Here is a 25,823-nt window from a genome sequence, read left to right on the forward strand (position 1 = left end):
TAAATAAATTCTTTATTTTGGAAAACTGAGCAATGCAGGAGAGCTTTATGGCTCTTCTGCAGCTTTGAGGCACCCGGGTTAAACAAAGTGAGACGCCCTGGAGTTGCATCTTTGTTTTTGTCTTTCTCCATTATTCTGGCTTTTCTTTGTCTTTCTCCTCATCTCTGATAGCCAGGATCCGTTCCCTTTCTTTGATCAGTTGCACACCGCAGTAGGTGATGAACCAGATGGAGAAGGTGCTAAGAGGAAAACCTGAAATGAAAGAGAACGAGGGAGAAAGAGGTTGAGGGAGGTAAGGGAAAGAGAGAGAGGGGGAGGGAGATGGAGGGAGAGAAGGAGGAGGAGAGGGGGGAAGAGAAAAGGAAACAAGGAAAGGGAGGGGGCAAAGGAGGGAGAGAAAAAGAGGGAAAGGGAGGGAAGGAGACAGGTTGAGAAAGGGAAGGAGAAGAGAAGGAATTGGAAAGAGAAGGATGAAGGGAGAAAGAGGGAGAGAAATGAAGGAGGGAGAGGGAAAGGGAGAGAAGGGGAGGAAAGAGGGAGGGGACAAGAGAGAGGAGAGGGAGAGGAGGGAGGGAGAGAAAGGCAAAAAAGGAAAAGAGGGAGGAGGGAGAATGGAAGGAGGAAGAGAAGGGGAGGGAGAAAGGAAAAGAGGGAGGGAAGGGGAGAGGGAGAAAGGGAGGGGAGAGACAGGGAGGAAGGGAAGAAGAGGGAGAGGAAGGGAGAGAGATGGAGAGAGGGACAGAGAGCAAGAGAGGGAGGAGACCATCAACATGGAGTTAGTTGGGTTGAATTGTCTTGAACAACACAAAGCTGGATGGAAGATTAATGTTATTCATGTCACTCTGGAGAAGATCAAACCCACTTTGCAAGAATTTCCCCAGGGAGGTTTGAAAGGAAGCTCGGGTTCAACCAGGGAAGCCAACAAGGGATGTTTTGAGTAGAAACTGCATCCCTGAACTTCTGAGGAAACCTCAGGAGATGCATGGCAGCTAATCAGAAGTATAGCAGACCCTCTTCTCCTGGATCAGGAGATGAGTCCTTTTCCCCCCTGAACATAGAGGTATCCTCAAAAAGTTGGCCTAGCCTTAAGATGCAGGCCCCTAGTAATTCCTAGATGTCACCTGTCAATTTCATCAGAGTCAAATTGACAGGTTGAGAATAAAATTGACAGGTGGGGAGTGAAATTGACAGGGGGGAGTGAAATTGGCAGGTGGGGAGTGCAATTGATAGGTGGGGAGTGAAATTGACAGGTGAAATTGATGGATGGGGAGTGAAATTGACAGGTGGGGAATAAAATTGATAGCTGGGGAGTGAAATTGACAGGTTGAGAGTGAAATTGACAGGTGGGGAGTGAAATTGACAGGTAGGGAGTGAAATTGACAGGTGGGGAGTGAAATTGACAAGTGGAGAGTGAAATTGACAGGTGGGAAGTGAAATTGGCAGGTGAAATTGATGGATGGGGAGTGAAATTGACAGGTGGGGAATAAAATTGATAGCTGGGGAGTGAAATTGACAAGTGGGGAGTGAAATCAACAGCTGAAGAGTGAAATTGATGGGTGAGGAGTGAAATTGGCAGGTGGGGAGTAAAATTGACAGGTGGGAAGTGAAATTGACAGGTGAAGAGTGACATTGACAGGCAGAAAGTGAAATTGACAGGTGGGGAGTGAAACTGACAAGTGGAGAGTGAAATTGATTAAACAGATAGCGAAATTGACACAAGAGATAGTGAAACTGATTACGTTAGAGCTTCTGAGCCAAAAGAAGACTACTGTACCAGTTAGGAAGATCCTCTTGGCAACAAGAAGGGCAAACTCCAGACTATTGAGGGCAAGGATGTTGTAGAAGACAATTGCCCAGAAATTGGCTGCCCCAAAGATGCTCCTGATTCGGCGAGAATTTGCCTCAGACATGTTGGCCTGCCAAGTAGAAGAGACATCAGTGAGACAAGGAGGGTGGGAATATTTCTCCTCATTTTCCTGCCCAAATTTAGTGCTGTTGTGCGGTATGTGGAAATAAGACCCTCTCAAAATATAGGTACTCCTCGATTTACAGCCACAATTGATCCCAATATTTCTGTTGGTAAACAAGACAGATGTTAAGTGAGTTTTTTCCAATTTTATATGGCTGTTAAGTGAATCACTGCAGTTGTTAAGTTAGTCACACTGTTGTTACGTGAATCTGGCTTCCTTATTCACTATGCTTGTCAGAAGGTCACCAAAAGTGATCACATGACCTCATGATATTGCAACTTCCATAAATACCGGCCAGTTGCCAAGCGCCTAAATTTTGATCACATGATCATGGGGATGCTGCAACGGTTCAGACTGTGAAAAACACGTATAAGTCACTTTTTTTTAGTGCTGCGCAGCTTTGAATGGTTATTAAATGAATGATTGTAAGGGGAGAACTATCTGTAGATGCAACTCACTACAATATCTATGAAACAGGAACATGGATATCTAGAAGCTGGGAATCGCCTATTTGTTCATGAATAGCCATCTACTAGGGGATGCGGTGGCTCAGGGGCTAGGACGTTGAGCTTGTCAATCAAAAAGTCGGCAGTTCAGCAATTCAAATCCCTAGTGCTGCCATGTAACGGGATAACCTCCCATGACTTGTCCCAGCTTTTGCCAACCTAGCAGTTTCGAAAGCACGTAAAAAAATGCAAGTAGAAAAAATAGGGACCACCTTTGGTGGGAAGGTAACAGCGTTCCATGCGCCTTTGGTGTTGAGTCATGCCGGCCACATGACCACGGAGACGTCTTCGGACAGCGCTGGCTCTTCGGCTTTGAAACGGAGATGAGCACCGCCCCCTAGAGTCAGCAACAACTAGCACATATGTGCGAGGGGAACCTTTACTTTTACTTTTAGCCATCTACACCAGGGGTCTCCAACCTTAGCAACTTTAAGACTTGTGGACTTCAACCCTCAGAATTCCTCAGCCAGTTTTGCAGACCAGGGGTCTGCAAACTTGGCTCTTTTAAGTCTTGTGGACTTCAACTCCCAGAGCTTTGCTGGCTGAGTAATTCTGGGAGTTGAAGTCCACAAGTCTTAAAGTTGCCAAGGTTGGAGACCCCTGATCTACACCACGGTCCAAAATGATTCGTTTCTTGAAAATATTGGGAAAAGAAGAGGTCACAATTCTGGCAGCTAACTTGGACATTTCTTCTGAATATTTGACTTCTGGTTTGGAAAATCCTACAAAGTGGAGACCATGCATGAAGGACGAACTTAGCACCTCTTTCTCTGCAAACAGCTTCAACTGGAAGAACTGTTGCACCCACAACTCAAAATTGAGGCCGAAGCAGTTGCAGATGGACCAAATGTAGACAATTTCACAGGGCCCCAGCCAGAGGGTTGTGATGGCAAATGTGGAGATGGTGGCCATGAGCTCCTTGAAGATGTTATCATGATCCTTCCCAATGTAATCGTAGACGTATCTGGAAATCAATACAACAGGTGACATTCAGAAGACTGGCTGGTGGGTTCTCTTGTGGGTGAAGAATCCATCCCACATTTGTTGCAAAACCACAACATTAGGGGTGAAATGCTCCCGGTTCTGACCGGATCGCCTGATCCGGTAGCGATGGTAATGGGTGGTTCAGAGAACCGGTAGCAAAAATCCCTTCCCCCCCCCCAATGCCCAGCTGAGCCACGTGATCATCACAGGTTTTTTTTTCTTTTAAAGGCAAAGAAAATGCTTTTAAAAGAAAAGAAAAAAGCCTCTGAGATCAGGCAACTCAGCTGGGATCGTCAGAGGAGCCTTTTAAAAGCATTTTTTTTCCAGGCAAAGAGGTAGAAAAAAATGCTTTTAAAAGTAAAAAAAAAAGTTGGCTATGCCCACCCAGTCACATTACCCACCACCACCACCAAGCCACGCCCACAGAACCGGGAGTAACGAATTTTACATTTCACCACTGCACAACATCTCCCATATTTGTGAAGGACCAAATACGAATTGCGACCCAAAACTACTTACTTGCACAGCCAGTCGTTAATCCCTCTGTCAAAGTGCCTGGAAACAGATGCAAACGACAAAAGAAACTTAGTTCATTAATGGTCCTTATTATGTGACTTTAATTCTTTGAGGCCAGTTTAGCATCTGTTCCCTTCCTCATTGTTGTGTCTCGCCCGCTTTCACCGCAGCCGGGGCCTTCTTATCTGCTTCCGAACGCTGAGGAATGTCCTAGCATGCCGCCCGGCCCCAGCCCTGGCTCCATGCCCAGACAGGCTGAGGAGGAAGAAGTACCTCCAGCCCCCAGCCCTGGCTCCATGCCCAGGCAAACGGAGCAACTAGACCCCTCCCCCTCCCCCACAGCATGTGAGCCTGAGGAAGGTCAATTGCCAACAGCTGCAGACTGGAGTGACCCTCGCGTCAGAAGAATTGATAGGCGGCGGCGACAGAAGGAAGGGAGGGGCAGGCCGGGATAAGTGCTGAGTCATGGAGCCACACCCCATGGCCTATATAAAGGATCTGCTTTCTGGCATCCTCTGAGTCAGGCAAAGTCTAATATATCTTGCTGAAGTCACTTTTTGGTCTCCTGCCTGCCTTGAGAACTTTGCTAGGACTTTGGCAGAGCTGAATCAGAGGCACGCCTGATTCGGATTTCCCTGACCCGGTCGTCAGTGGAGGAGTGGGACACGACACTCATCCGAGATCAGACCGCGATGACCAATGTCCAACCTTGAATATGCAATCAATGAATGAACATAGAACATAGAATAACAGAGTCTTTTAATCCAACCCCTTGCTTGGGCTATATCAGGGGTATCAAACTGGTGGCCCACGGGCCAGATATGTCACAAGCAGGCCATGCCTATCCCAGCTCCGCGAAGGGGAAAAACACTGCAAAACATCACGCAACGGCAATGTGATGGGGCAAGTTTGACACCTGTGCCCTACCACGGGTCTGCAAACGTGGCTCTTGCCACACATCCTGGATACAAACTGTTTCAACTCCTACTCTCAAAACAACGCTATAGAGCATTGCACACCAGAACAACTAGACACAAGAACAGTTTTTTTCCCCGAAGGCCATCACTCTGCTAAACAATTAATTCCCTCAACACTGTCAGACTATTTACTGAATCTGCACTACTATTAATCGTTTCATAGTTCCCATCACCAATCTCTTTCCACTTATGACTGTATGACTGTAACTTTTTGTTGCTATCATTAAGGGTTAAATTGCAACCTATGACCATCGTTTGTGTTGTAAATGTTGTACCTTTGATGAAGGTATTTTTTTTCTTTTTTCTTTTATGTACACTGAGAGCATATGCACCAAAACAAATTCCTTGTGTGTCCAATCACACTTGGCCAATAAATTCTATTCTATTCTATTCTATTCCATTCTATTCTATTAAGACTTGTGGACTTCAACTCCCAGAGTTCCGGCTGAGGAACTCTGGGAGTTGAAGTCCACAAGTCTTAAAAGAACCAAGTTTGCAGACCCCTGCCCTATACCATTTCAGACAAATGGTTGTCCAATCTCTTTTTGAAAGCCTCCAATGATGGAGAACCCATAACTTCTAGAAGACAATCTATTTCATTGGTTGATTGTTCTCACCATTAGGAAGTTTCTCCTTAGTCTCTCTCTCTCTCTCCTTGGTTAGTTTCCACCCATTCCTTCTTGTCCTGCCTTCAGGTGCTTTGGAGAATAGGTTGACTTCCTCTTCTTTATGGCAGCCCCTCAAATATTGGAAGACTGCTATCATGTCACTCCCTGGGCCTTATTTTCACTAGACTAGACATACCCAATTCCTGCCTCTCTTCTTTTCTTAAGTAGCGGGAGAGGAAGTCAAAATTGTCAAAATGGCTGGGATACCTTCGTTATATTTTAAAATAATAATAGATTAACAGAGTTGTAAGGGACCCTTGCTCAAGCAGGAGATACTATATCTTTTCGCACAAATGGTTGTCCAATCTCTTCTTAAAAATTTCCAGTATTGGAGCACTCACAACTTCTGACTGGTAAGTCATTCCACTATTTGAGTGTTCTCACAGTTAGGAAATTTCTCCTTAATTCTAGGCTGGTTCTCTCTTTGATTAGTTTCCATTCAAATATTGGAAGACTGCCGTCATGTCACCCTTGGTCCTTCTTTTCATTAAACCGAACATACCCAATTCCTGCAACCATTCATCGTATGTTTTGGTCACCAGTCTTGTGAACATCTTGGTTGCTCTTCTCTGCACTCTTTCTAGAGTCTCAACATCCTTTTTTTTTACATCATGGTGACCAAAACTGGATTCAGTATTCCAGTTTTGTGGCCTTAGCAAGGCATTATAGCAAGTGATCTTGATCCTCTACCTCTGTTAATGCATTGTCCTTTTTGGCAGCTGCAACACACGGCTGGCTCATATTTAAGTGATTGTCTACTAGGACTCCAAGATCCCTTTCCCAGTTACTGCTATTGATCCAGGTACCAAATAGTCTATACCTGTTCATTTGGTTTTTCTTGCCTAAATAGCAATAGCGCTTAGACTTATATACCGCTCCATAGTGCTTTCCAGCCCTCTCTAAACGGTTTACAGAGTCAATAGTAGAAATAGTAGAAAGTTTTTGGATAAAACTTTTAGGATTATGAGAAGAGACCACAGAGTCAGGTAAAGTATTCCAAGCACTGGTGATTTTGTTACAGAAGTCATATTTTCTGCAATCTAGATTAAGGCGGTTGACATTAAGTTTAAATCTATTAGTTGCTCTAGTATTACTGCAATTAAAGCTGAAGTAGTCTTTAACAGGAAGGACATTACAATAGATGATTCTGTGAGTTAAACTTAGGTCTTGTTGAAGGCGACGGAGTTCTAAGTTTTCTAAGCCTAGGATTTCGAGTCTGGTGGGATAAGATATTTTATTGTTTTCAGAGGAATGGAGAACTCTTCTTGTAAAATATTTCTGGACACGTTCAATTGTATTGATGTCAGAGATGTGGTGAGGGTTCCAAACAGGCGAGCTGTATTCAAGAATGGGTCAACATATTTGCCCCCAACAATCTAGGTCCTCATTTTACCCACCTCAGATGGATGGAAGACTGAGTCCACCTTGAGAGATTCAAACTGCCAAATTGCAGGCAGTCAGCAGAAGTAGAATTTTATTTTTGGACAGGCTAGATTACTCGATCAATAAAATGTTGTACCAGCCTGTCTCCTGCTTGGTCCCAAAAGTTGTATGCTACCCCCTGTTGCTACCCCAACATTTCTCTGCGGTAGATCCCTCCTTTCCTGCAGGTCAGCCAGGAAGGAAAGCTCTGCTCACACAGCGGTCTGCAGCAACTCACGTTTCCGCAAAGACGTAGAGCATTGTGATGCACTTGGGGGGCTGCGGTGGGTCCAGATGATCCAACCTGGCGATGGTGTTGATGACCCCAAACATCACGGCAGCTTTCACCCAATCGTATACCAAGTTGGAGTAGGCCAGGCCAGCTGTGGAGCAGAATGCAAGGAGGAGAAAGAGAAGGACAGAAGGATAGTGGGATTCTTTTTTTAACAGATCAACAGAGTTGGAAGGGACCTTGCAGGTCATCTAGTCCAACCCCCCGCCCACCAGACCCTACACCCATTTCTGACAGAGGGCAGTCCAGTCTCTTCTTGAAAGCTTCCAGTAATGAAGTAAGGAAGCTCCCACAACTTCTGAAGGCAACTTCTGTTCCATGGGTTGATTGTTCTCACTGTCAGAAAATTCCTCCTTATTTCTAGGTTGAATCTCTCCTTGATCAGTTTCCATCCCTTGTTTCTTGTCTGGCCTTTGGATATTTTGGAGAATAGCTTGACCCCCTTCTTCCTCCCTGTGGCAGCCCCTCACGTATTGGAAGACTGCTATCATGTCTCTCCTGGTCCTTCTCGTCACTAGACGAGCCGTGCCCAGTTCCTGCAACCGTTCATCGTATGTTTTAGATTCCGGTCCCCTAATCATCTTGGTTGCTCTTCTCTGCACTCTTTCTAGAGTCTCCACATCTTTTTTATAATGTGGTGATCCAAAAATGGATGCAGTATTCTAGGTGTGGTCCTACTAAGGCTTTATAGAGTGGTATTAGTACCTCACATGATCTTTTTTTTAAATCAAGTTTTTTTATTTTATAACATATAAAAATTCCATTTTCAAATTAAACAGTGTGTTGTCTGGGTACAAATAATTTTAGGAAATACTAATCAGAATATTTGCAAGTGTTGATTACATTAATTTTGATTCTATAGTAATAATAATAATCATTTGTTTATCGTTATCCTTCATATAATTGATTCTTTCCTTATAATTCCGTGTTTCTAATTCCTGTTTTTATGAACTAACCGTTGATAAAATAAATACCAAGTCAAAAAGTATTCAGTTTCTTCCTTTTCCGTGATTGTAAGTGTTATCCTATCCATTTCTACACATTCTAGAATTTTTTAAATCACATTTTCATCTATAGGGTTCATGTGCACTTCCATTGTTATGCAAATGCAATTCTAGCTGCAGTCAGTATATGTAAAATCAAATATTTTTTGGTTTTAAATCAATATGTTGCTTTACCATTTTTTCCAACCATGTATATATTTTTGTCCAGTATTTTTATTTTTTTTTGCTTTTGGTCATGTTCACCTCATACAATAGTACGAACCAGGTGTCTGATGGCATTTCCAACATTTTGCAGGCATATCCTTAAACATCTTTGCTAACCTTGAGGGTGGGAAATGCCATCTATAAAACATTTTATAAAGATTTCCTTTATGTGCAGTTGACATCGTTAATTTGCAGTTTCTATCCCGTAGTTTCTGCCATTTATCTAACTCAGGGGTCTCCAACCTTGGCAACTTTAAGCCTGATGGACTTCAACTTCCAGAATTCTGGGAGCTGAAATCTGCCGGGCTTAAAGTTGCCATGGTTGGAGACCCCTGATCTAACTCAATTGGATAACAAAAACTTTTTGCCCATACTATCATTGTCTCCTTTACTTGCTCATCTTCCATCTTAATACTTAACAAGTAACTATATATTTTCTTTATTAGTTTTTCATCTGTCCCTGTTAATATCTGATCTAATTCTGTTAGTTCTTTGTAGAAACCATGCATTTTAGCATCCTTCTCATATCGAGATTGTATCTGCACTGGTGACCTCCATGTTATGTCAATCCCTTGACCGCTCAGGGTACCCCACGTGATCATGATTGTATCCCTCTGTTACTGCCATTAAGCCTGTGATTCTGGGAAGAGTAATGTGTAGCGCAGCCCTCTGTCTTCCCTACGTGGTAGACCAGATTAGGGAAACAAGACTCCACAGGGAGACTAGACTAAGTCCTTGACTTACGACAGTTGGGACCTGGACACCCATCACTAAGTAAGGCAGCCGTTAAGGGAGTTTTTGCCAGAGTCATTATGTGAATCATCGCAGTCATTAAGTAAATCTGGCTCTTCTCCCTGACTTTGCTCGTTGGAAGCCAGCTGGAAAGATCACAAATGGCGATCATGTGACCCTGGGACACAGCAGCAGTTATAATGCCAATTAAAGGTAAAGGTTCCCCCCGCACATATGTGCTAGTTGTTCCCAACTCTAGGGGGCAGTGCTCATCTCTGTTTCAAAGCTGAAGAGCCAGCGCTGTTCGAAGACGTCTCCGTGGTCATGTGGTTGGCATGACTCAATGCCAAAGATGCACGGAACGCTGTTCCCTTCCCACCAAAGATGGTTCCTATTTTTTACGTGCTTTCAAACTGCTAGGTTGGCAGAAGCTGGGACAAGGAACGGGAGCTCACCCCATTACACGGCAGCACTAGGGATTCGAACCGCTGAACTGCCGACCTTTCGATCGACAAGCTCAACATCTTAGCCCCTGTGTAATGCCGATTACAAGTTTGCAAATTTTAATCTTTTGAGACCAGAATGCTGCAAGGACTGGTCATAAGTGCAAAGACTGGTCATAAGAAACTATGTACAGTGCCATCATATATTTGACCAGTTGCTAAATGAGGGTTGTAAGTTAAGGACTACCTGAAGGGGAAAACCAATCTAGGTGTCTTCTTAATAGATCTATCTCTCTTTCCAGTTGCCAAATACTTGATTCAAAGAAATCTTGAATCTACGCTATCAAACTTAGGTTATACAGGTAGTCCTCGACTTACGACCAGAATTGAGCCCAACATTTCTGTTCCTAAGCAAGACAGTTGTTAAATGAATTTTGCCCCATTTTATGACCTTTCTTGCGACTGTTGTTAATGGAACTGCTGCACTGGTTAAATTAGTAATATGGTTGTTAAGTGAATCTGGTTTCCCCGTTGACTTTGCTTGTCAGAAGGTCGCAAAAGAGGATCACGTGATTCTCAGACACTGCCATTGTCATAAATATGAGTCAGTTTCCAAGTGCCTGAATTTTGATCATGGTAAACTGCAATGGTCATAAGTGTGAAAAATGGTCATAAGTCACTTTTTTCAGTGCTGTTGTAATTTAAAACAAGTCACTAAACAAACTGTTGTAAATTGAGGACTATCTGTAATGATTTTATTGCCACTTATTGGTCAGCTAGAATTTTGTGGTCCGAATTTTGTACGTCATGGGTAGCATTCATTGGAGTTCACCATTCAATCCAAGAGATTGGTAAAGTAGTGGGATTGGTAGTAGGATTAAGGTAGTGGGATTAAGGTAGTGGGATTAAGGTAAATTAAAGTAGTGGGATTGCTTGAGTTTTCTGCAATCCATAAATGGGACAATCTAACAGCCAGAAGATCAGGAGATGTTTCCTCACTCATGTCAGGCAGAGAAGCCAGACTAGCTAGAAGCTGAATATAATTTCAGAAGGACATTTGTTCTACTTAGAATTGAAGCCATGGTTTTCAACCAGAGAAGTTAGTTATGTCAACAACCAACAATTGCTACTGAAGCGCTGGAAAAATGGGAAGAAGACCAAAAAGTTTAAATTTCCATAGATATAATGAACACCGAATTTTTTTCATTCACAGAAGGCAAATGACTGAGTAGTGTGGCTTCAATCAAGCTTCCAATACAATTTTTTAGCTAGCTCCACTCAGTGTTCCCCAACTTTTTAAAGACATATGGACTTCAACTCCAGAATTTTCCACCAAGTCCATCATGTGTAGACCTGAACTCCTAGAATTCTCCATCAAGTCCATCAGGTGTGGACTTCAACTCCCAGAATTCTCCATCAAGTCCATCAGGTGTGGACTTCAACTCCCAGAATTCTCTATCAAGTCCATCATGTGTGGACTTCAACTCCCAGAATTCTCCATCAAGTCCATCATGTGTGGACTTCAACTCCCAGAATTCTCCATCAAGTCCATCAGGCGTGGACCAACTCCCAGAATTCTCCAGCCAGTGTACATACTATACTTACCCAGAGCCCAGTCAGAGAGACGGTTCATAAACTTCAGGTCTGAAGGAATGGTCAGGATGTAGAAGAAGTGGAAGAAAACATCCACAGCGACAATGGCCATGAGATGGACAACAGCATGGAGGAGGATGTGCCACATCTCGCGATCTTTACGCTGCAGTTGGCTGTGGTGTGCCTGTGGCCGAGGGAAAACGAGGAACTAAAAGCAGTTCCTAAAACATCTGGCTTTGTAAAATGCAGAATAGGAAAAGGGAGGGAGGGAGGGAAGGTGGGAGGGGACATGGATGGATGAAAGGAAGGAAGGAGGGAGGGAGGGAGGAAAAGGGGGTGGGAAGGAGCATGGATGGATGATAGGAAGGAAGGAAGTAGGGAGGAAAAAGGGGTGGGAGGAAGGGAAGATACTGTAGAAGGAAGGAAGGAAGTGGGAGGGAAGGAAGTGGGAGGGAGGGAGGGAGCATGGATGAAAGGAAGGAAGGAGGAAGGGAAGGGGTGGGAGGGGATACTGTGGAAGGAAGGAAGGAAGGAAGGAAGGAAGGAAAGGAAGGAAGGAGGTGGGAGGGAGCATGGATGGATGATAGGAAGGAAGGAAGGAAGGAAGGGAAGGAAGGTGGGAGGGAAGGAAGGTGGGAGGGAGCATGGATGGATGAAAGGAAGGAAGGAGGGAGGGAGGAAAAGGGGGTGGGAGGGAGGAAAGATAGATGGAAGGGAGGAATGGAAGAAGGAGGGAGGGGGGAGGGAGGGAAAGGGGTGGGAAAGAGGGTGAGAGGGGACATGGATGGATGGATGGATGAAAGGGAGGGCGGAAGGAAGGAAGGAAAGAGGGAGGGAGGGAAGAGAGAGGGAGGGAGGGAAGGAAAGGGGGTTTGAAGGATTCACATTCTCATTTTTCTTCCTTCCTTCCTTCCTCCCTCCCTCCTTTACTTCCTTACTTCCTGTCTCCCTTCCTTTACAATGGCAAAGTATTCAATGTATAGATTGGTCAGATTTACAGCTCACCAAGCAGAAATGGAACACATGATAGCGAATCTAGGACACATGTGTCAAACCACAATGTTTGGGGTGACGTAGGCATTTTCTAAATTTTTGACACCAAAAGGTTGACCATTAGTATAACTTACACGTTGCTTCCACCTCCGCCGTTCCCTCTGCTTCTCGATTGGCTGAAGAATGGCGCAGATGGCGGGGGATACTTACCTGGACATGAAATTGGTCAAAAGTCATGATGGGTCCGAAGAAGAAGAAAGGGAGGTAGAAATTGTATTTCATCAGGGCGAAGATGGAATAATTTCCCTCTTTCCTCTCACAGTTCTCCAGGGCGAAGCTCATGCAGCGCATGATACTGAATCCGGTCCCCCCGTAGAAGAGAATATCTTGGAGATCAAAGGTTCCTGAGACGAAGCCGTTCTGGACCAGAGGAAAGTTATCACAACATATGGACTAAAGAAAAGAGAACTTTGCAAAAAAACAAAAAAACAAACAAACAAACAAAAAAACCTCCCAAGCTGAGCAAAACCATCTACTGGAAGTTCTTCTCATACCTTTCCCTCCCCTTTTCTTATCTCCTCCTTCTTCCCTCATTCCCTCCCTCCTTCCCTTCCTTCCCTTCCCTTCCCTTTTCCTTCCTTCCTTCCTTCCTTTCCTCCCTCCTTCCCTTCCTTCCCTTCTCTTCCCTTTTCCTTCCTTCCTTTTCTCCTCCTTCTTCCCTCCCTCCCTCCTTCCCTTCCTTCCCTTCCCTTTTCCTTCCTTCCTTCCTTCCTCCTTCCTTCCTCCCTCCTCCTCCTTCCTTCCTTCCTTCCTTCCTTCCTTCCTTCCTCCTCCTTCCCCCTCCTTCCTTCCTTCCTTCCTTTCTCCTCCTTCTTCCTCCTCCCTCCTTCCTTCCTTCCTCCTTCCTTCCTTCCTTCCTTCCTCCTCCCTCCTCCCTCCTTCCTTCCTTCCTCCTTCCTTCCTTCCTTCTCCTCCTTCCTCCTCCTTCCTTCCTCTTCCTTCCTTCCTTCCTTCCTCTCCTCCTTCCCCTCCTTCCTTCCTTCCTTCCTTCCTTCTCCTCCTTCCTTCCTCCTCCCTCCCTCCCTCCTTCCCTTCTCTCTCTCTCTCCGCCCTCCCTCCCTCCTCCCTTCCTTCCTTCCTTCCTTCCTTCCTTCCTTCCTTCCTTCCTTCCTTCCTTCCTTCCCACCCAATTTCTCCTTGATCCTCTAGAAACAACATCACTCCAATCCTTTCTGAAGTCCAGAATTCCCCTTTGGATCAGTACAACTAAACCAGATTTTTCTAGAGATTTTTTCTTGGAGTTAATGGGCGAATGAAATTCTAACGACTCCACAGAGCGCTGGAGAGCAGGAGGGTCCATGGCAGCCTGTTTTAAGGATTATTTTCCTTTCTCGTGTATTAAATATCCTGATTTAAACCTCAAACCCTAGAAGAAGAGGCAATACTTTACATTCAACCCTTCCTTCAATCATTCCATTCTTGTAGGGGATAAATTGCCTGCTAAGTCTCCTGCTCTTTTATAAATGAGTTTCTTCGTTACAATGAAGATGTAGCTGGTGAAGCCCCCTAAACTTGATTGATCCAACATCATCAGTGTGAGAGGTGTGGAGTTTGCTCTCTTTTTTTGTTTTTTATAGTTGCCTGTCCTGGCAGTGTATAGCAAGTGCATAGTTTTTTTTTTTTCCATTGGTAGTTTGTTGATTAGAATATTGTTTTCTGCTTGATGGTTTGTCTGGCGTTAATCTGGATTTCTCTTTCTGTGAAGTCCTTTGTGCTGTCTGAGGTTGATTGTTTGCTTGCAGATGGTTCACTAGCCAACTTCAGAGCATTAGCATCACAATTCACAGCACTGTAAATACCTATTCCTCCTAGTACTGATGATGATGTTCCCTAGTTGGATCATGAAACGTCTGCTAGAAAACCATCAAGCTTAGCCGTCACCAACCACCCTACAATTCTCCTTCTCCTTCTTCTCTTTCTCCTCTTCCTTCTCCTTCTCTTTCTTCTTCCTTCTCCTTCTCCTTCTCCTCCTTCTCTTTCTTTCTCCTTCTCCTTCTCCTTCTCTTTCTCTTTCTCTTTCCTTCTCCTTCTCCTTCTCTTTCTCCTCCTCCTCCTCCTTCTCTTTCTTTCTCCTTCTCTTTCTCCTTCTTCTCTTCTTCTTCTCCTTCTCTTTCTTTCTCTTTCTCCTTCTTCTCTTTCTTTCTTCTTCTCCTTCTCCTTCTTTCTGCCTTCTCCCCTTCTTTCTCCTTCTCCTTCTCCTCCTGCTCCTCCTCCTCCTCCTCCTCCTTCTCCCCTTTCTCCTTCTCCTTCTCCTCCTTCTTCTCCTCCTTCTTCTCCTCCTTCTCTTTCTCCTCCTCCTCCTCGCCTCTCTTTCGACCCCACTCCCTTCTAGCACAGATAATGTTACCTAGTTTAGCAATGAAGCATCTGTGCCCGAACACCCAAGCTCAGAGAGAGCATCACGTACTGTGCAGAAAGAGAAACCCAGATAAACGTGGATTAATCCCAGACGAACAAGCAGAAAACAGACTATTCTAGTCAAGGAGAAAACCACATCCCACCAACGATGGAGGGCAGGCTCCTGTCTATAAACTGGTAGCAAATTCCGCACAACATCAATACTGACGATAATGCCCGGTTGGACAATGAAACATCTTCAAGGAAACCACCAAGCTCAGAGAACACCAAGGATCTCCTCCCCCCACTTCCCCCCCCCACCCCCGTTCATCCCTGAGCTACATATATCCGCTTCTATGGAAATGTTTCTTTCTTAGCTGCATTAACCAGGTTTGTGGCAAGCCGGGAACAACACCAGGAAGACAAGCTTACCTGCCAAGAGTTGAAGGGTTCGAGCTTGAACGATGCCAGGCTGCAGAGGCCAGAGATAAAACACAGCCATTTCTGTTTAGCCAGGCCCACGGTGTACAGCACCAAGCAATGGGCCAGGATAACCATCAGGTAGCTGCTTCCCATGGTGCCCAGCACAGTCAAGATACCGTAAGTCATGTACATGACCGACCTGTGCTGCGAGGAAACGAACGAAGACATCCGTTTGACCGTCTGGTCTCAAGGTCCTGAATTCTCTCCGGCCAAACGCTCTGGGTGGCTGAACTAGATTTAGCCTATAAGGGAAGGTCTTGCACTACACTTACGACTGTCCATTGAGCAACGGCTCAAGGTTACGACGGCATTGGGGGGAAAAAGTGGAATTGTGAGCAGTCCTCGCACTTAACGACCGTCGCAACATGTGGTCGAAATTTACATGCTAGGCAACTGCCCTGTATGGGAAATCCTTGGCTTACGACAGTGCACTTAATGAACCGTTCAAAGTCGCAAGTGACTTAAGACCGTTTTTCACATTGATGACCGTTGTAGCATCCCCGTGGTCCCGTGATCAAAATTCAGACGCTGAGCAAATGAGTCCTATATTATGACGGCCGCAGTGTCGGGGCGGTGGGGGTCATGTGATCCCCTTTGGTGACCTTCTGACAAGCAAAGTTAAGGGGGAAGCTGGATTCACTTAACAACCACATGATTCACATAACAACTGCACTGATTTGCTTACAGAGGTTGTGAAATCAGATGGACTCGCTTGGCAATTGCCTGGCTTGGCAAAGAAAATTTGTTCCGATTTGTTGTCATAAGTCAAGGAGTTCTTGTATTTTTTCCCCCCCACCATCTTTAAACTCTTTTCCTCATCACTTCAGTCCTTTAGCATAAATTTCCTCCAAAATAAGACAGCCAGACCCGGGTGGAATACACCTGAACCATACAAAATACAGTATATATTTGCCTGCATAGTATATAGAAATTCCTTGTGTGTCTAACCACACTTGCCTTCACCCGGAGCCTGCCACCTCCGGTATAATAATAGATACAGTATTTTATCTATTGTGTTCTGTTCCATTCCATTCTGTTCTGTTCCATTCTATATATTAATTTATATTAATTGTGTTCTATTCTATTCTATTCTATTCTTGTAATTTTGGTTTATTCTGTTCTGTTCTGTTCTATATTCTCTTCTAGCAATTTTGTTATATTTTATTCTTATCTATTCTGTTCTGTTCTGTTCTATATTCTATTCTATTCTATTGTGTTCTGTTCTATTCTATTCTTGTAATTTTGTTTTATTCTATTCTGTTCTATTCTATTCTATATTCTATTCTCTTCTATTAATTTTGTTCCATTCTGTTCTGCTCTGTTCCATTCCATTTTGTTCCGTTCCATTTTGTTCTGTTCTGTTCTATATTCTATTCTATTCTATTAATTTTGTTCCATTCTGTTCTGTTCTGTTCTATTCCATTCCGTTCCATTCTGTTCTGTTCCGTTCCTTTCCATTTTGTTCTATATTCTATTCTATTAATTTTGTGCCATTCTGTTCTGTTCTGTTCTGTTCTGTTCTGTTCTGTTCCGTTCCGTTCCGTTCCGTTCCGTTCCGTTCCATTCCATTCCATTCCATTCCATTCCATTCCATTCCATTCTATTCTATTCTATTCTATTCTATTCTATTCTATATTCTGTTCAGTTCAGTTCAGTCATATTCTATTCTAATATTCAGTATATTCTCTCCCCTCCCCTCCTCTCCCCTCCCCTCCCCTTCCCTTCCCTTCCATGTGATCATTTGAAATCATAATAGCACTGAAAAAAAGTGACTGATGACCGTTGCAGCATCCCTCTGGTCACGTGATCAAAATTTAGCTGCTTGGCAACTGACTCATATTCATGACGGTTGCAGAGGATTTGTGTGTGTGTCGTGATTTTGCGACCTTCTGGCAATGGGGAAGCCAGGTCCACTGTTTGACAACTTAACAACTGCAGTGATTTATTTAACAACCTCTGGTGGCTCAACAGACTAAAGCAGTCTGTTATTAACAGCAGCAGCTGCTTGCAATTACTGCAGGTTCAAGTCCCACCAGGCCCAAGGTTGACTCAGCCTTCCATCCTTTATAAGGTAGGTAAAATGAGGACCCAGATTGTTGGGGGCAATAAGTTGACTTTGTATATAATATACAAATGGATGAAGAGTATTGCTAACATAGTGTAAGCTGCCCTGAGTCTTCGGAGAAGGGCGGGATATAAACGAAAAAAAACCTCCCAGAATTCCACAGCGAGCAAGGGTTTACCAGCCTTCAGCATGGATAGGGGAAGAACAGATGTGCCTGTGGTGGCTCAGCAGACTAAGTCTGTCTGTTATTAACACAGCTGCTTGCAATTACTGCAGATTCAAGTCCCACCAGGCCCAAGGTCGACTCAGCCTTCCATCCTTTATAAGGTAGGTAAAATGAGGACCCAGATTGTTGGGGGCAATAAAAGTTGACTTTGTATATAATATACAAATGGATGAAGACTATTGCTTGACATAGTGTAAGCCGCCCTGAGTCTTCGGAGAAGGGCGGGATATAAATTCAAATAATAATAATAAAAAAACATTAGCCAGAAAGGTGGTGAAACGGGGCAAAACTCACTTAACAACAGTCTCATTTAGCAAGAGGAATGTTGGGCTCAGTTGCGGTCGTTAAATCGAGGACTGCCTGTAATGGAATCCCCGAGATTGGTTGTCGATGCCTCGGTGGTGTAATTCCGAGACGAGCCAGCAGGTGGCAGGCCCCGGGTGAAGGCAAGGGGAGAGCATGGACCTACCTGAGGAGCTAGCAGGGAGCAGAACTTGGCAAAGAGGACGTGCCCTGAAAGAGCAAAAAGGATGAAGTTCCGGAAGGACGTGAACCACATGGCCCACTCAAAGTCGGCCACATCCTGGAAAAGAGAAGCAGAGAGAGCCAGCTGGTCACTGCACAGAAAGGTTGAAGTTCAGGTGTTGCTCCTGGTAGTTTGAGGGATTGGCCTGGGTCACCCTGAACTTATTTTGTGGAGCAAATCCAGAGGTTCTTTGAGGCTCTTTGGACTTTAAATAAAAAGAGGGAGGGAGGGAGGGAGGAAGGAAAGGAAGGAGTGAAGGAGGGAGGGAGGAAAGACGGAGGAAGGGAGGAAAGGAGGGGAGGAAGGAAAGAGGAAGGGAGAGAGAGACCCATTGGGGAGAGGGAGGGAGGGTGGAAGGAGGGAGGAAGAAAGAGGAAGGGAGAGAGGGAGGAAGGAAAGGAGGGAAGGAAAGAAAGAGGGAGGGAGGGAGAGAGGGACCCATTGGGGAGAAGGAGGGAGGAAGAAAGGGGGAGGGAGAGAGAGACCCATTGGGGAGAGGGAGGGAGGAGGGAAGGAGGGAGGGAGAAAGAAAGGGGGAGGGAGGGAGGGAGAGACAGAGGAAGGAAAGGAGGGAAGGAAGGAAGGAAAGAGGGAGGGAGGGAGAGAGGGACCCATTGGGGAGAGGGTGGGAGGAGGGAAGGAGGGAGGGAGGAAGGAAAGAAAGAAAGGAGTGAAGGAAGGGAGGAAGGAAAAGAGGGAGGAAGGAGGAAGGAAGAGTAAAGTACAAGAGGAAAGGAGGGAAGGATCAAGAGAAGGAAAGGAGGAGGGGGAAGGGGGAAGGCAAAAAGGAAGAGGGAGGAGGAAGGAAGAATAAAGAACAAGGGGAAAGGAAGGAGGTATCAAGAAAAGGAAGGAAGGAAGGAAGGAAGGAAAGAAGGAAGGAAGGAAGATAAACATACATCTTCTTTGTCTTCCTACACAAACTTACCATTTTCCTGCCGAAATAATGCCATCCTGGTTTTATGTTTTCTCGGAAGGCTTTTCGATTCATGCTATCTGAAAAAAGAAAAAAAAAAGGGAGAGAGGAAGAATAAGAGAGGAAAGGTCACCAGGAGACGGGGAGTTCTAGTCTTGAAAGCTTAGCCATGGGATGACTTTGGGTCAGTTCCTCTCTCTCTCTCAGTCCAGCCCACTTCGCAGGGTAGTTGTGGTGGATAAAATAGGAAGAGGGAAGCATGCTGGATACATTTGCAAACTTGAACTACTTGCAAAAATTATAAAGGCAGGATATAAAATAAATAAACAAATAAGTAAGTGAATAAGTGAATGAATGAATGAATAAATGAATAATAAGGCAGTAGATCGGAAAAGAGAGGTAATTCCAGGGGCCCAATGCAAATTCTACCCCCTACCTCTGAGGGATTTTGCAAGGATTACCTCGCGAGCTCTCAAAAATCTCCAGCCCGCTGTAAGCGATGGCACAGGACACAATCAGAGCATAAAGCCCCAACTCATAAATGGACAAAGCCGCCTTAATCCCCATCTTGGACAGAAGCACCTGAAGGACCAGCACCGAGGGTCTTCCTGTGGAGGAGAGAGAGAGAGAGAGAGAGAAGAAATGAGAAACTGAAGGAAGAGAAAGATGGTCACTGAATCACTGAATTCTGGAATCAGAGGGGATCTTTGAGGACACCTAGACCGCTCCCGTGCTCAGTGCAGAAGGTCAATTCAATTTGAAATTAGATGACCCCATTTGGGGCGTGAAGACCATTAAGGAAGGAAATGGCACCATTGCCCTGGAGATGTTGGTGCTGTTTGAACTTGGTTGTTTTCTTGCAGACAAACTAGATAACAGTGCTAGAAGGGAGGAGGAGGAGAAGGAGGAGGAAGAGGAGGAGGAGGAGGAAGAGGAGGAGGAGGAGGAGAAGGAGGAGGTTTCCTCTCTTCATATACTAATTGTTCGCCCTGTCAGTCTTTGTGAGTTCCTTGATTAGGCTGCTGTTTACTAACAACTTATACAAAAACAAAGACTAAACTCCACTCCCTTCTAGCACTGATGAGGTTATCTAGTTGGGTAATGAAACACCTGCTAAGAAAAACCAAGCTCCTGTTGAACCCTTAGCTAGAAATATTCTCTTCTAGTCCCAGACTAGAATTCAGAGACCTCTGGTGATTGGTGCAAACCACCCAACCAGGGGTGAAATGCTACCGGTTCGGACTGGTTCGGGAGAACTGGTAGTAATAAAAGCTACCAGTTAAGGCAAACCGGTTGTAAAAAAAAATGCTACCGGTTTGGACGAATCGGTATTTCCAATGATCAGCTGTGCCGCGTGATTTATATTCACTAGGAAATCCTGCTTTCTCGTGAATCTAAATCATGTGGCACAGCCGTTCACCCACCCCTCGCTGTTCTACTTACCTTAGAAAAGGCTTCTTAAGCCTTCTTTTTTCAGCACTGTGCAGTAGCGCCTGCAGTGTGCATGCGTTCAAAGCGTATGTTTGGTGTGCGCTGCGCATGTATGCACAAAGTGCTTGTTTGGTGTGCACCACGCACAGTGTACTGGTAGCGAAGCGAACTGATAACAGACCTCGGAACATTTCACCTGTGCACCCAACTATCTAATGCCTAAGGTGGGACTAATACTCTTTATTTCCTGGCGATTGGCCCAAAGTCACCCAGCCATCCTTCATACTTAAACTGAAACTAGAATTCCCTGTCTCCTGGCGATTGGCCCAAAGTCACTCAGCTATCTTTCATACCTAAAGTGAAATTAGAATTCCCCTTCTCCTGGCAATTGCCCAAAGTCACCCAGCCATCCTTCATACTTAAACTGAAACTAGAATTCCCTGTCTCCTGGCGATTGGCGCAAAGTCACCCAGCTATCTTTCATACCTAAAGTGAAACTAGAATTCCCCTTCTCCTGGCAATTGGCCCAAAGTCACCCAGCCATCCTTCATACTTAAACTGAAACTAGAATTCCCTGTCTCCTGGCGATTTGCCCAAAGTCACTCAGCTATCTTTCATACCTAAACTGAAACTAGAATTCCCTCTCTTCTGGCAATTGGCCCAAAGTCATCCAGCCATCCTTCATACCTAAAATGAGATTAGAATTCCCCTTCTCCTTGCAATTGGCCCAGTCACCCAGCTATCTTTCATGCCTAAAGTGAAAGTAGAATTCCCCTTCTCCTGGCAATTGGCCCAAAGTCACCCAGCCAACCTTCATACCTAAAATGAGACTAGAATTCCCCTTCTCCTTGCAATTGGCCCAAAGTCACCCAGCTATCTTTCATACCTAAAATGAGACTAGAATTCCCCTTCTCCTGGCAATTGGCCCAAAGTCACCCAGCTATCTTTCATGCCTAAAGTGAAACTAGAATTCCCCTTCTCCTGGCAATTGGCCCAAAGTCACCCAGCCATCCTTCATACTTAAACTGAAACTAGAATTCCCTGTCTCCCGGCGATTGGCCCAAAGTCACCCAGCTATTTTTCATACCTAAAGTGAAACTAGAATTCCCCTTCTCCTGGCAATTGGCCCAAAGTCTGAAAGCTGGCTTCCATGGCTCAGGACTGGACTAGACTAGACTAGAACTCAGGATCTCCCACTCGCTGGTACTTTGCAATCCTGCTCCCTGAAATACCTCACTTAACGCCCTCCCATCCACTCCCATCCCACCTTCAGAGATGCTTCCGACATTATTCTGGACTTCCAAGAAAGGATTCCAAGCAAAAAGCTGCCAGAAACGCTTTGAAATAATTGCTTGTCCCCGTTTTTGTCTCCGAATGGTTCGTTTCGTCTCCTGGATTAATAAATAGGATCCTTTGAAGAGCAGCCCAGAGGAAAGAAGTGTCTCTTTGTGCTTCAGTGTGTGTTTGTGTGTGTGTGTGTGATTTCCCCCATCCCTCCATTCAATTCCCTTCCTCCGTTTGCAGCAGGTTAACTGTTTTCAGTCCAAATGAACCCATGAAGACGCAAACTTCACAAGGCAGGCAAACGACAACCAGCCCAGCCTCCGTTTCTTATTTTAGCTTCACAACCGCCTTATCTGCAGCCTGCTGTGAGTGCAGGCAAAATGGGTTGTGTTGCTTTCTACAAAGCCATCCGCAAAGAGAAACGGCAACAAAAATTTTTTTTGGCAAAAGTTCAGAATTTTGCTGCATCGCTGGGACGGTTTGGCATCACACAAAAATGCAGAATATACCTCCGCTTCAAGAATCTGGAGGTTTTTAAGTGGTTAAAGAAATTGTTGTTTTTTTAAAAAAAACAAAACAAGTTTTTAAACAGGAGTTTTTCTTTTTAAAAGAATTGGACAATATTTATCTGAAATTGTATACCTGAGCAGTCCCTTCCAACTCTTTTATTCTGTTAATTCTCCCAGCTCACCCAGGCTACAGAGCCCTTTACTATAAATTGCAACCTGCTCACTCCTTTCAGCACCCCCCCTCCTCAAAATTCTCAAACCCCCACCTGCCCACTTAAGCCACCTTCTTCTGTTCCCAATAAAACATTTATTGCACCAAAAACTTCCACCAAACCCCCCATGTTCACTGACCTTGAGAAAGTTGCAACCTATGGAATCGGGTGGTAAATGGATGGGCAGAGTTGGGGTGCAGAGGGGAAGCAGGCTTGTGGGGAGGGGGCGTCACCTCTTTCAAGCTGAAGTTTAGGAAGCCATGAAGGTCCTGCTGAAAGATCCCAATAGGAGCTGCTGGGCTGCAGAAGTTCCCCGTTGGGAATGAGAACCGAGGGTGGAAGGTATCTGGCTGGAGATATTTTTATTTTGGGGCAGAACTGCAGAAGGGAGGGTTGGTCCTGTAGCTGTCCATCAGAGTAGCAGCTGAGGACAACTCAGAACTGGAGTCCTCTTGGCAAAAGTTAGCCCGGGGAGGGGAAAAGGAGATGGAGAAGCTTGACAGAAGATCATTTCCATCATGGACTTTGCATTTTCTGGCTGCTGTTTCTGGGTCAGTTGGATTAAGTGGCCAGCGAGATACCTGAGAGGCTCACTTTACTTGGAGAGGAAGGGCCGGTTCAGAACATGGAAGGCTGTTTGGCACGAAAACCAGAACGTGCGACCGGGAACAGCACGCCTTCTTCCCATAATTACATCCCAAAGGTTGCTAAAGCTTAGCCTGGTGTCTCTAAAGAAGGATCTCTTTGGGGTAGAATCAGCAGCCACGGAGTGCGGGCCCCTTAAGGGAATCAGACTATTTCTGGAGACGTTTCAATAATGTCAATGGAAGAATATCCAATAATGGAGCAGGAACACACCACTATCTGAGCAGAATAACAGAATTGGAAGGGACCTTTGAGGTCTTCTAATCCAACCCCCCTGGCTGTGCAGGAGACCTCATGTCATTTCAAACAAATGGCTGTCCAATCTCTTCTCAAAAAGCTCCAGTGATGGAGCACCTATGAGTTCTAGAGGCAAGTTGTTCCACTGATTAATTGTTCTCACTGTCAGGAAATTTCTCCTTAGTTCTAAGTTGCTTCTCTCCTTGATCTGTTTCCACCCATTGCTTCTTGTCCTGCCCTCAGGTGCTTTGGAGAATAGTTTGACTCCCTCTTCTTTGGGGCAGCCCCTCAAATACTGGAAGGATATCCCAGCTCTTCTTTTCATTAGATTAGACGTACAATTCCTGCAACATTCGTATGTTTTAGCCTCCAGCCCCATAATCATCTCTGTTGCTCTTCTCCGCACTCTTTCTGCAGCTCCAACATCTTTTTTCACATTGTGGTGACCAAAACTGGCTGCAGTATTCCAAGTGTGGCCTTACTGAGGCATTATAAAGTGGTATTAACACTTCACGTGATCTGGATTCTATCCCTCTGTTTATGCAGCCCAGGATTGCGTTGGTCTTTGTGGCTGAAGCCACACATGGCTGGTTCATGTTTAAATGGTTGTCCACTAGGACTCCAAGGTCCTTCTCAGAGTTATTACTATTGAGCCAGGTACCACTTATTCTATACACCTGTGTATTTGGGTTTTTTTGGGCCTTGTCTATTCAGATCAAGTGAGAATGCAGCCATGGTGGGACGCTGTGTGAATATTATATCATCTAGAATAGAATAGAATAGAATAGAATAGAATAGAATAGAATAGAATAGAATAGAATAGAATAGAATAGAATAGAATTTTATTGGCCAAGTATGATTGGACACACAAGGAATTTGTCTTGGTGCATATGCTCTCAGTGTACATAAAAGAAAAGATACCTTCATCAAGGTACAACATTTACAACACAATTGATGGTCAATATATCAATATAAATCATAAGGATTGCCAGCAACAAGTTATAATCATACAGTCATAAGTGGAAAGAGATTGGTGATGGGAACGATGAGAAGATTAATAGTAGTGCAGATTCAGTAAATAGTCTGACAGTGTTGAGGGAATTATTTGTTTAGCAGAGTGATGGCCTTCGGGGAAAAACTGTTCTTGTGTCTAGTTGTTCTGGTGTGCAGTGCTCTATAGCGTCGTTTTGAGGGTAGGAGTTGAAACAGTTTATGTCCAGGATGCGAGTGATCTGCAAATATTTTCACAGCCCTCTTCTTGATTCGTGCAGTATACAGGTCCTCAATGGAAGGCAGGTTGATAGCAATTATTTTTTCTGCAGTTCTAATATCCTCTGAAGTCTGTGTTTTTCTTGTTGGGTTGCAGAACTGAAACAGACATACATACGGTGTATGCCTCATCATTTTAGCCTCTTGCTCTATTACAAGACTATCTTGGCTGCTGACCATGGAGAATGGCAGAAGGTGATTTTCAAGGACACGGAAAAATGAGTTCATGTCCAGAGGAGAATAGTCAAGATGTTAAGGATTCTTGGCGGAAGCCCATAGGAGGTGGAGGAGTTTGAAATATTGAGTATGTTTATGAGCCATGGTGGTGCAGTGGTTAGAGCGCAGTACTGCAGGCTATTTCTGCTGACTGCCGGCAATTTGGCAGTTCAAATCTCACCAGGCTCAAGGCTGACTCAGCCTTCCGTCCTTCTGAGGTGGATAAAATGAGGACTCAGATAGTTGGGGGGGCAAGAGGCTCAGAGGTGGGTTTCAGCAGGTTCTGACCAGTTCTGGAGAACCGGTAACGGAAATTGTGAGTAATTCGAAGAACCGGTAGTAAAAATTCTGACTGGCCCTGCCCCCATCTATTCTCCGCCTCCCGAGTCCCAGCTGATCGGGAGGAAATGGGGATTTTGCAGTAACCTTCCCCTGGAGTGGGGTGGGAATGGAGATTTTACAGTATCCTTCCCCTGCCATGATCAAGCCACGCCCACAAAGCCATGCCACGCCCACAAAGCCACGCCCACAGAACTAGTAGTAAAAAAATTTGAAACCCACCACTGAAGAGACTCTGTAAACCGCTTAGAGAGGGCTGTAAAAGCAACTGCTATGTTTAACCTGGAGAAGACAACATGCAAGAAATAGGATATTTGTCTTCAAGGATTTGAAGGCCTGTTACATAGATGATGTTTTGGTGCCATCTCAGAAGCCAAGGCAAGAGACCAAGGCTTGACATGAGAAGGATTAAAACCTTGATTGGACATCATGAAGGTTTGGGTGGTAGCAAGATTCAATCATGAAATCGTCTGTGTTTATCTGCTGGAAGGGTGAAACCAAAGCTTGAAGGCTATCTAACAAAGGATGTTATAGATCCGAATTCCTGCACTATAGGTTTGTACTAGATGACCTCTGAAGTCCCATGATTCTAGAAGCAAGAATTAGATAGCAATAGATTTAAGCTTAATGTGAACCGCTCCAATCTTGATTGCAGAAAATATGACTTCAGTAACAGAGTTGTTAATGCCTGGAATGCACTACCTGACTCTGTGGTCTCTTCCTAAAATCCCCAAAGCTTTAACCAAAGACTATCTACTATTGAC

The 25,823-nt window shown here is 44.7% G+C and overlaps 1 protein-coding gene across 1 annotated transcript; it reads right to left on the reverse strand.

Moving 5' to 3' along the window:
- On the reverse strand, positions 1 to 22,695 carry HHATL (hedgehog acyltransferase like). Its single transcript, XM_058179958.1, has 12 exons — positions 22,493 to 22,695; positions 19,379 to 19,525; positions 18,930 to 18,997; positions 17,945 to 18,058; positions 15,134 to 15,328; positions 12,515 to 12,724; positions 11,324 to 11,495; positions 7,282 to 7,426; positions 3,980 to 4,015; positions 3,239 to 3,440; positions 1,775 to 1,916; positions 1 to 252 (listed from the first exon to the last, which is right to left on the reverse strand). Exons 2-12 carry the CDS (start codon positions 19,482 to 19,484, stop codon positions 131 to 133), a joined length of 1,512 nt encoding a protein of 503 aa, XP_058035941.1. The 5' UTR covers positions 19,485 to 19,525; positions 22,493 to 22,695; the 3' UTR covers positions 1 to 130.
- Positions 22,696 to 25,823: the final 3,128 nt, after the last annotated feature.

Source organism: Ahaetulla prasina, chromosome 4 (assembly GCF_028640845.1).
Source record: "Ahaetulla prasina isolate Xishuangbanna chromosome 4, ASM2864084v1, whole genome shotgun sequence".
NCBI classification, from domain to species: Eukaryota; Metazoa; Chordata; class Lepidosauria; order Squamata; family Colubridae; genus Ahaetulla; species Ahaetulla prasina.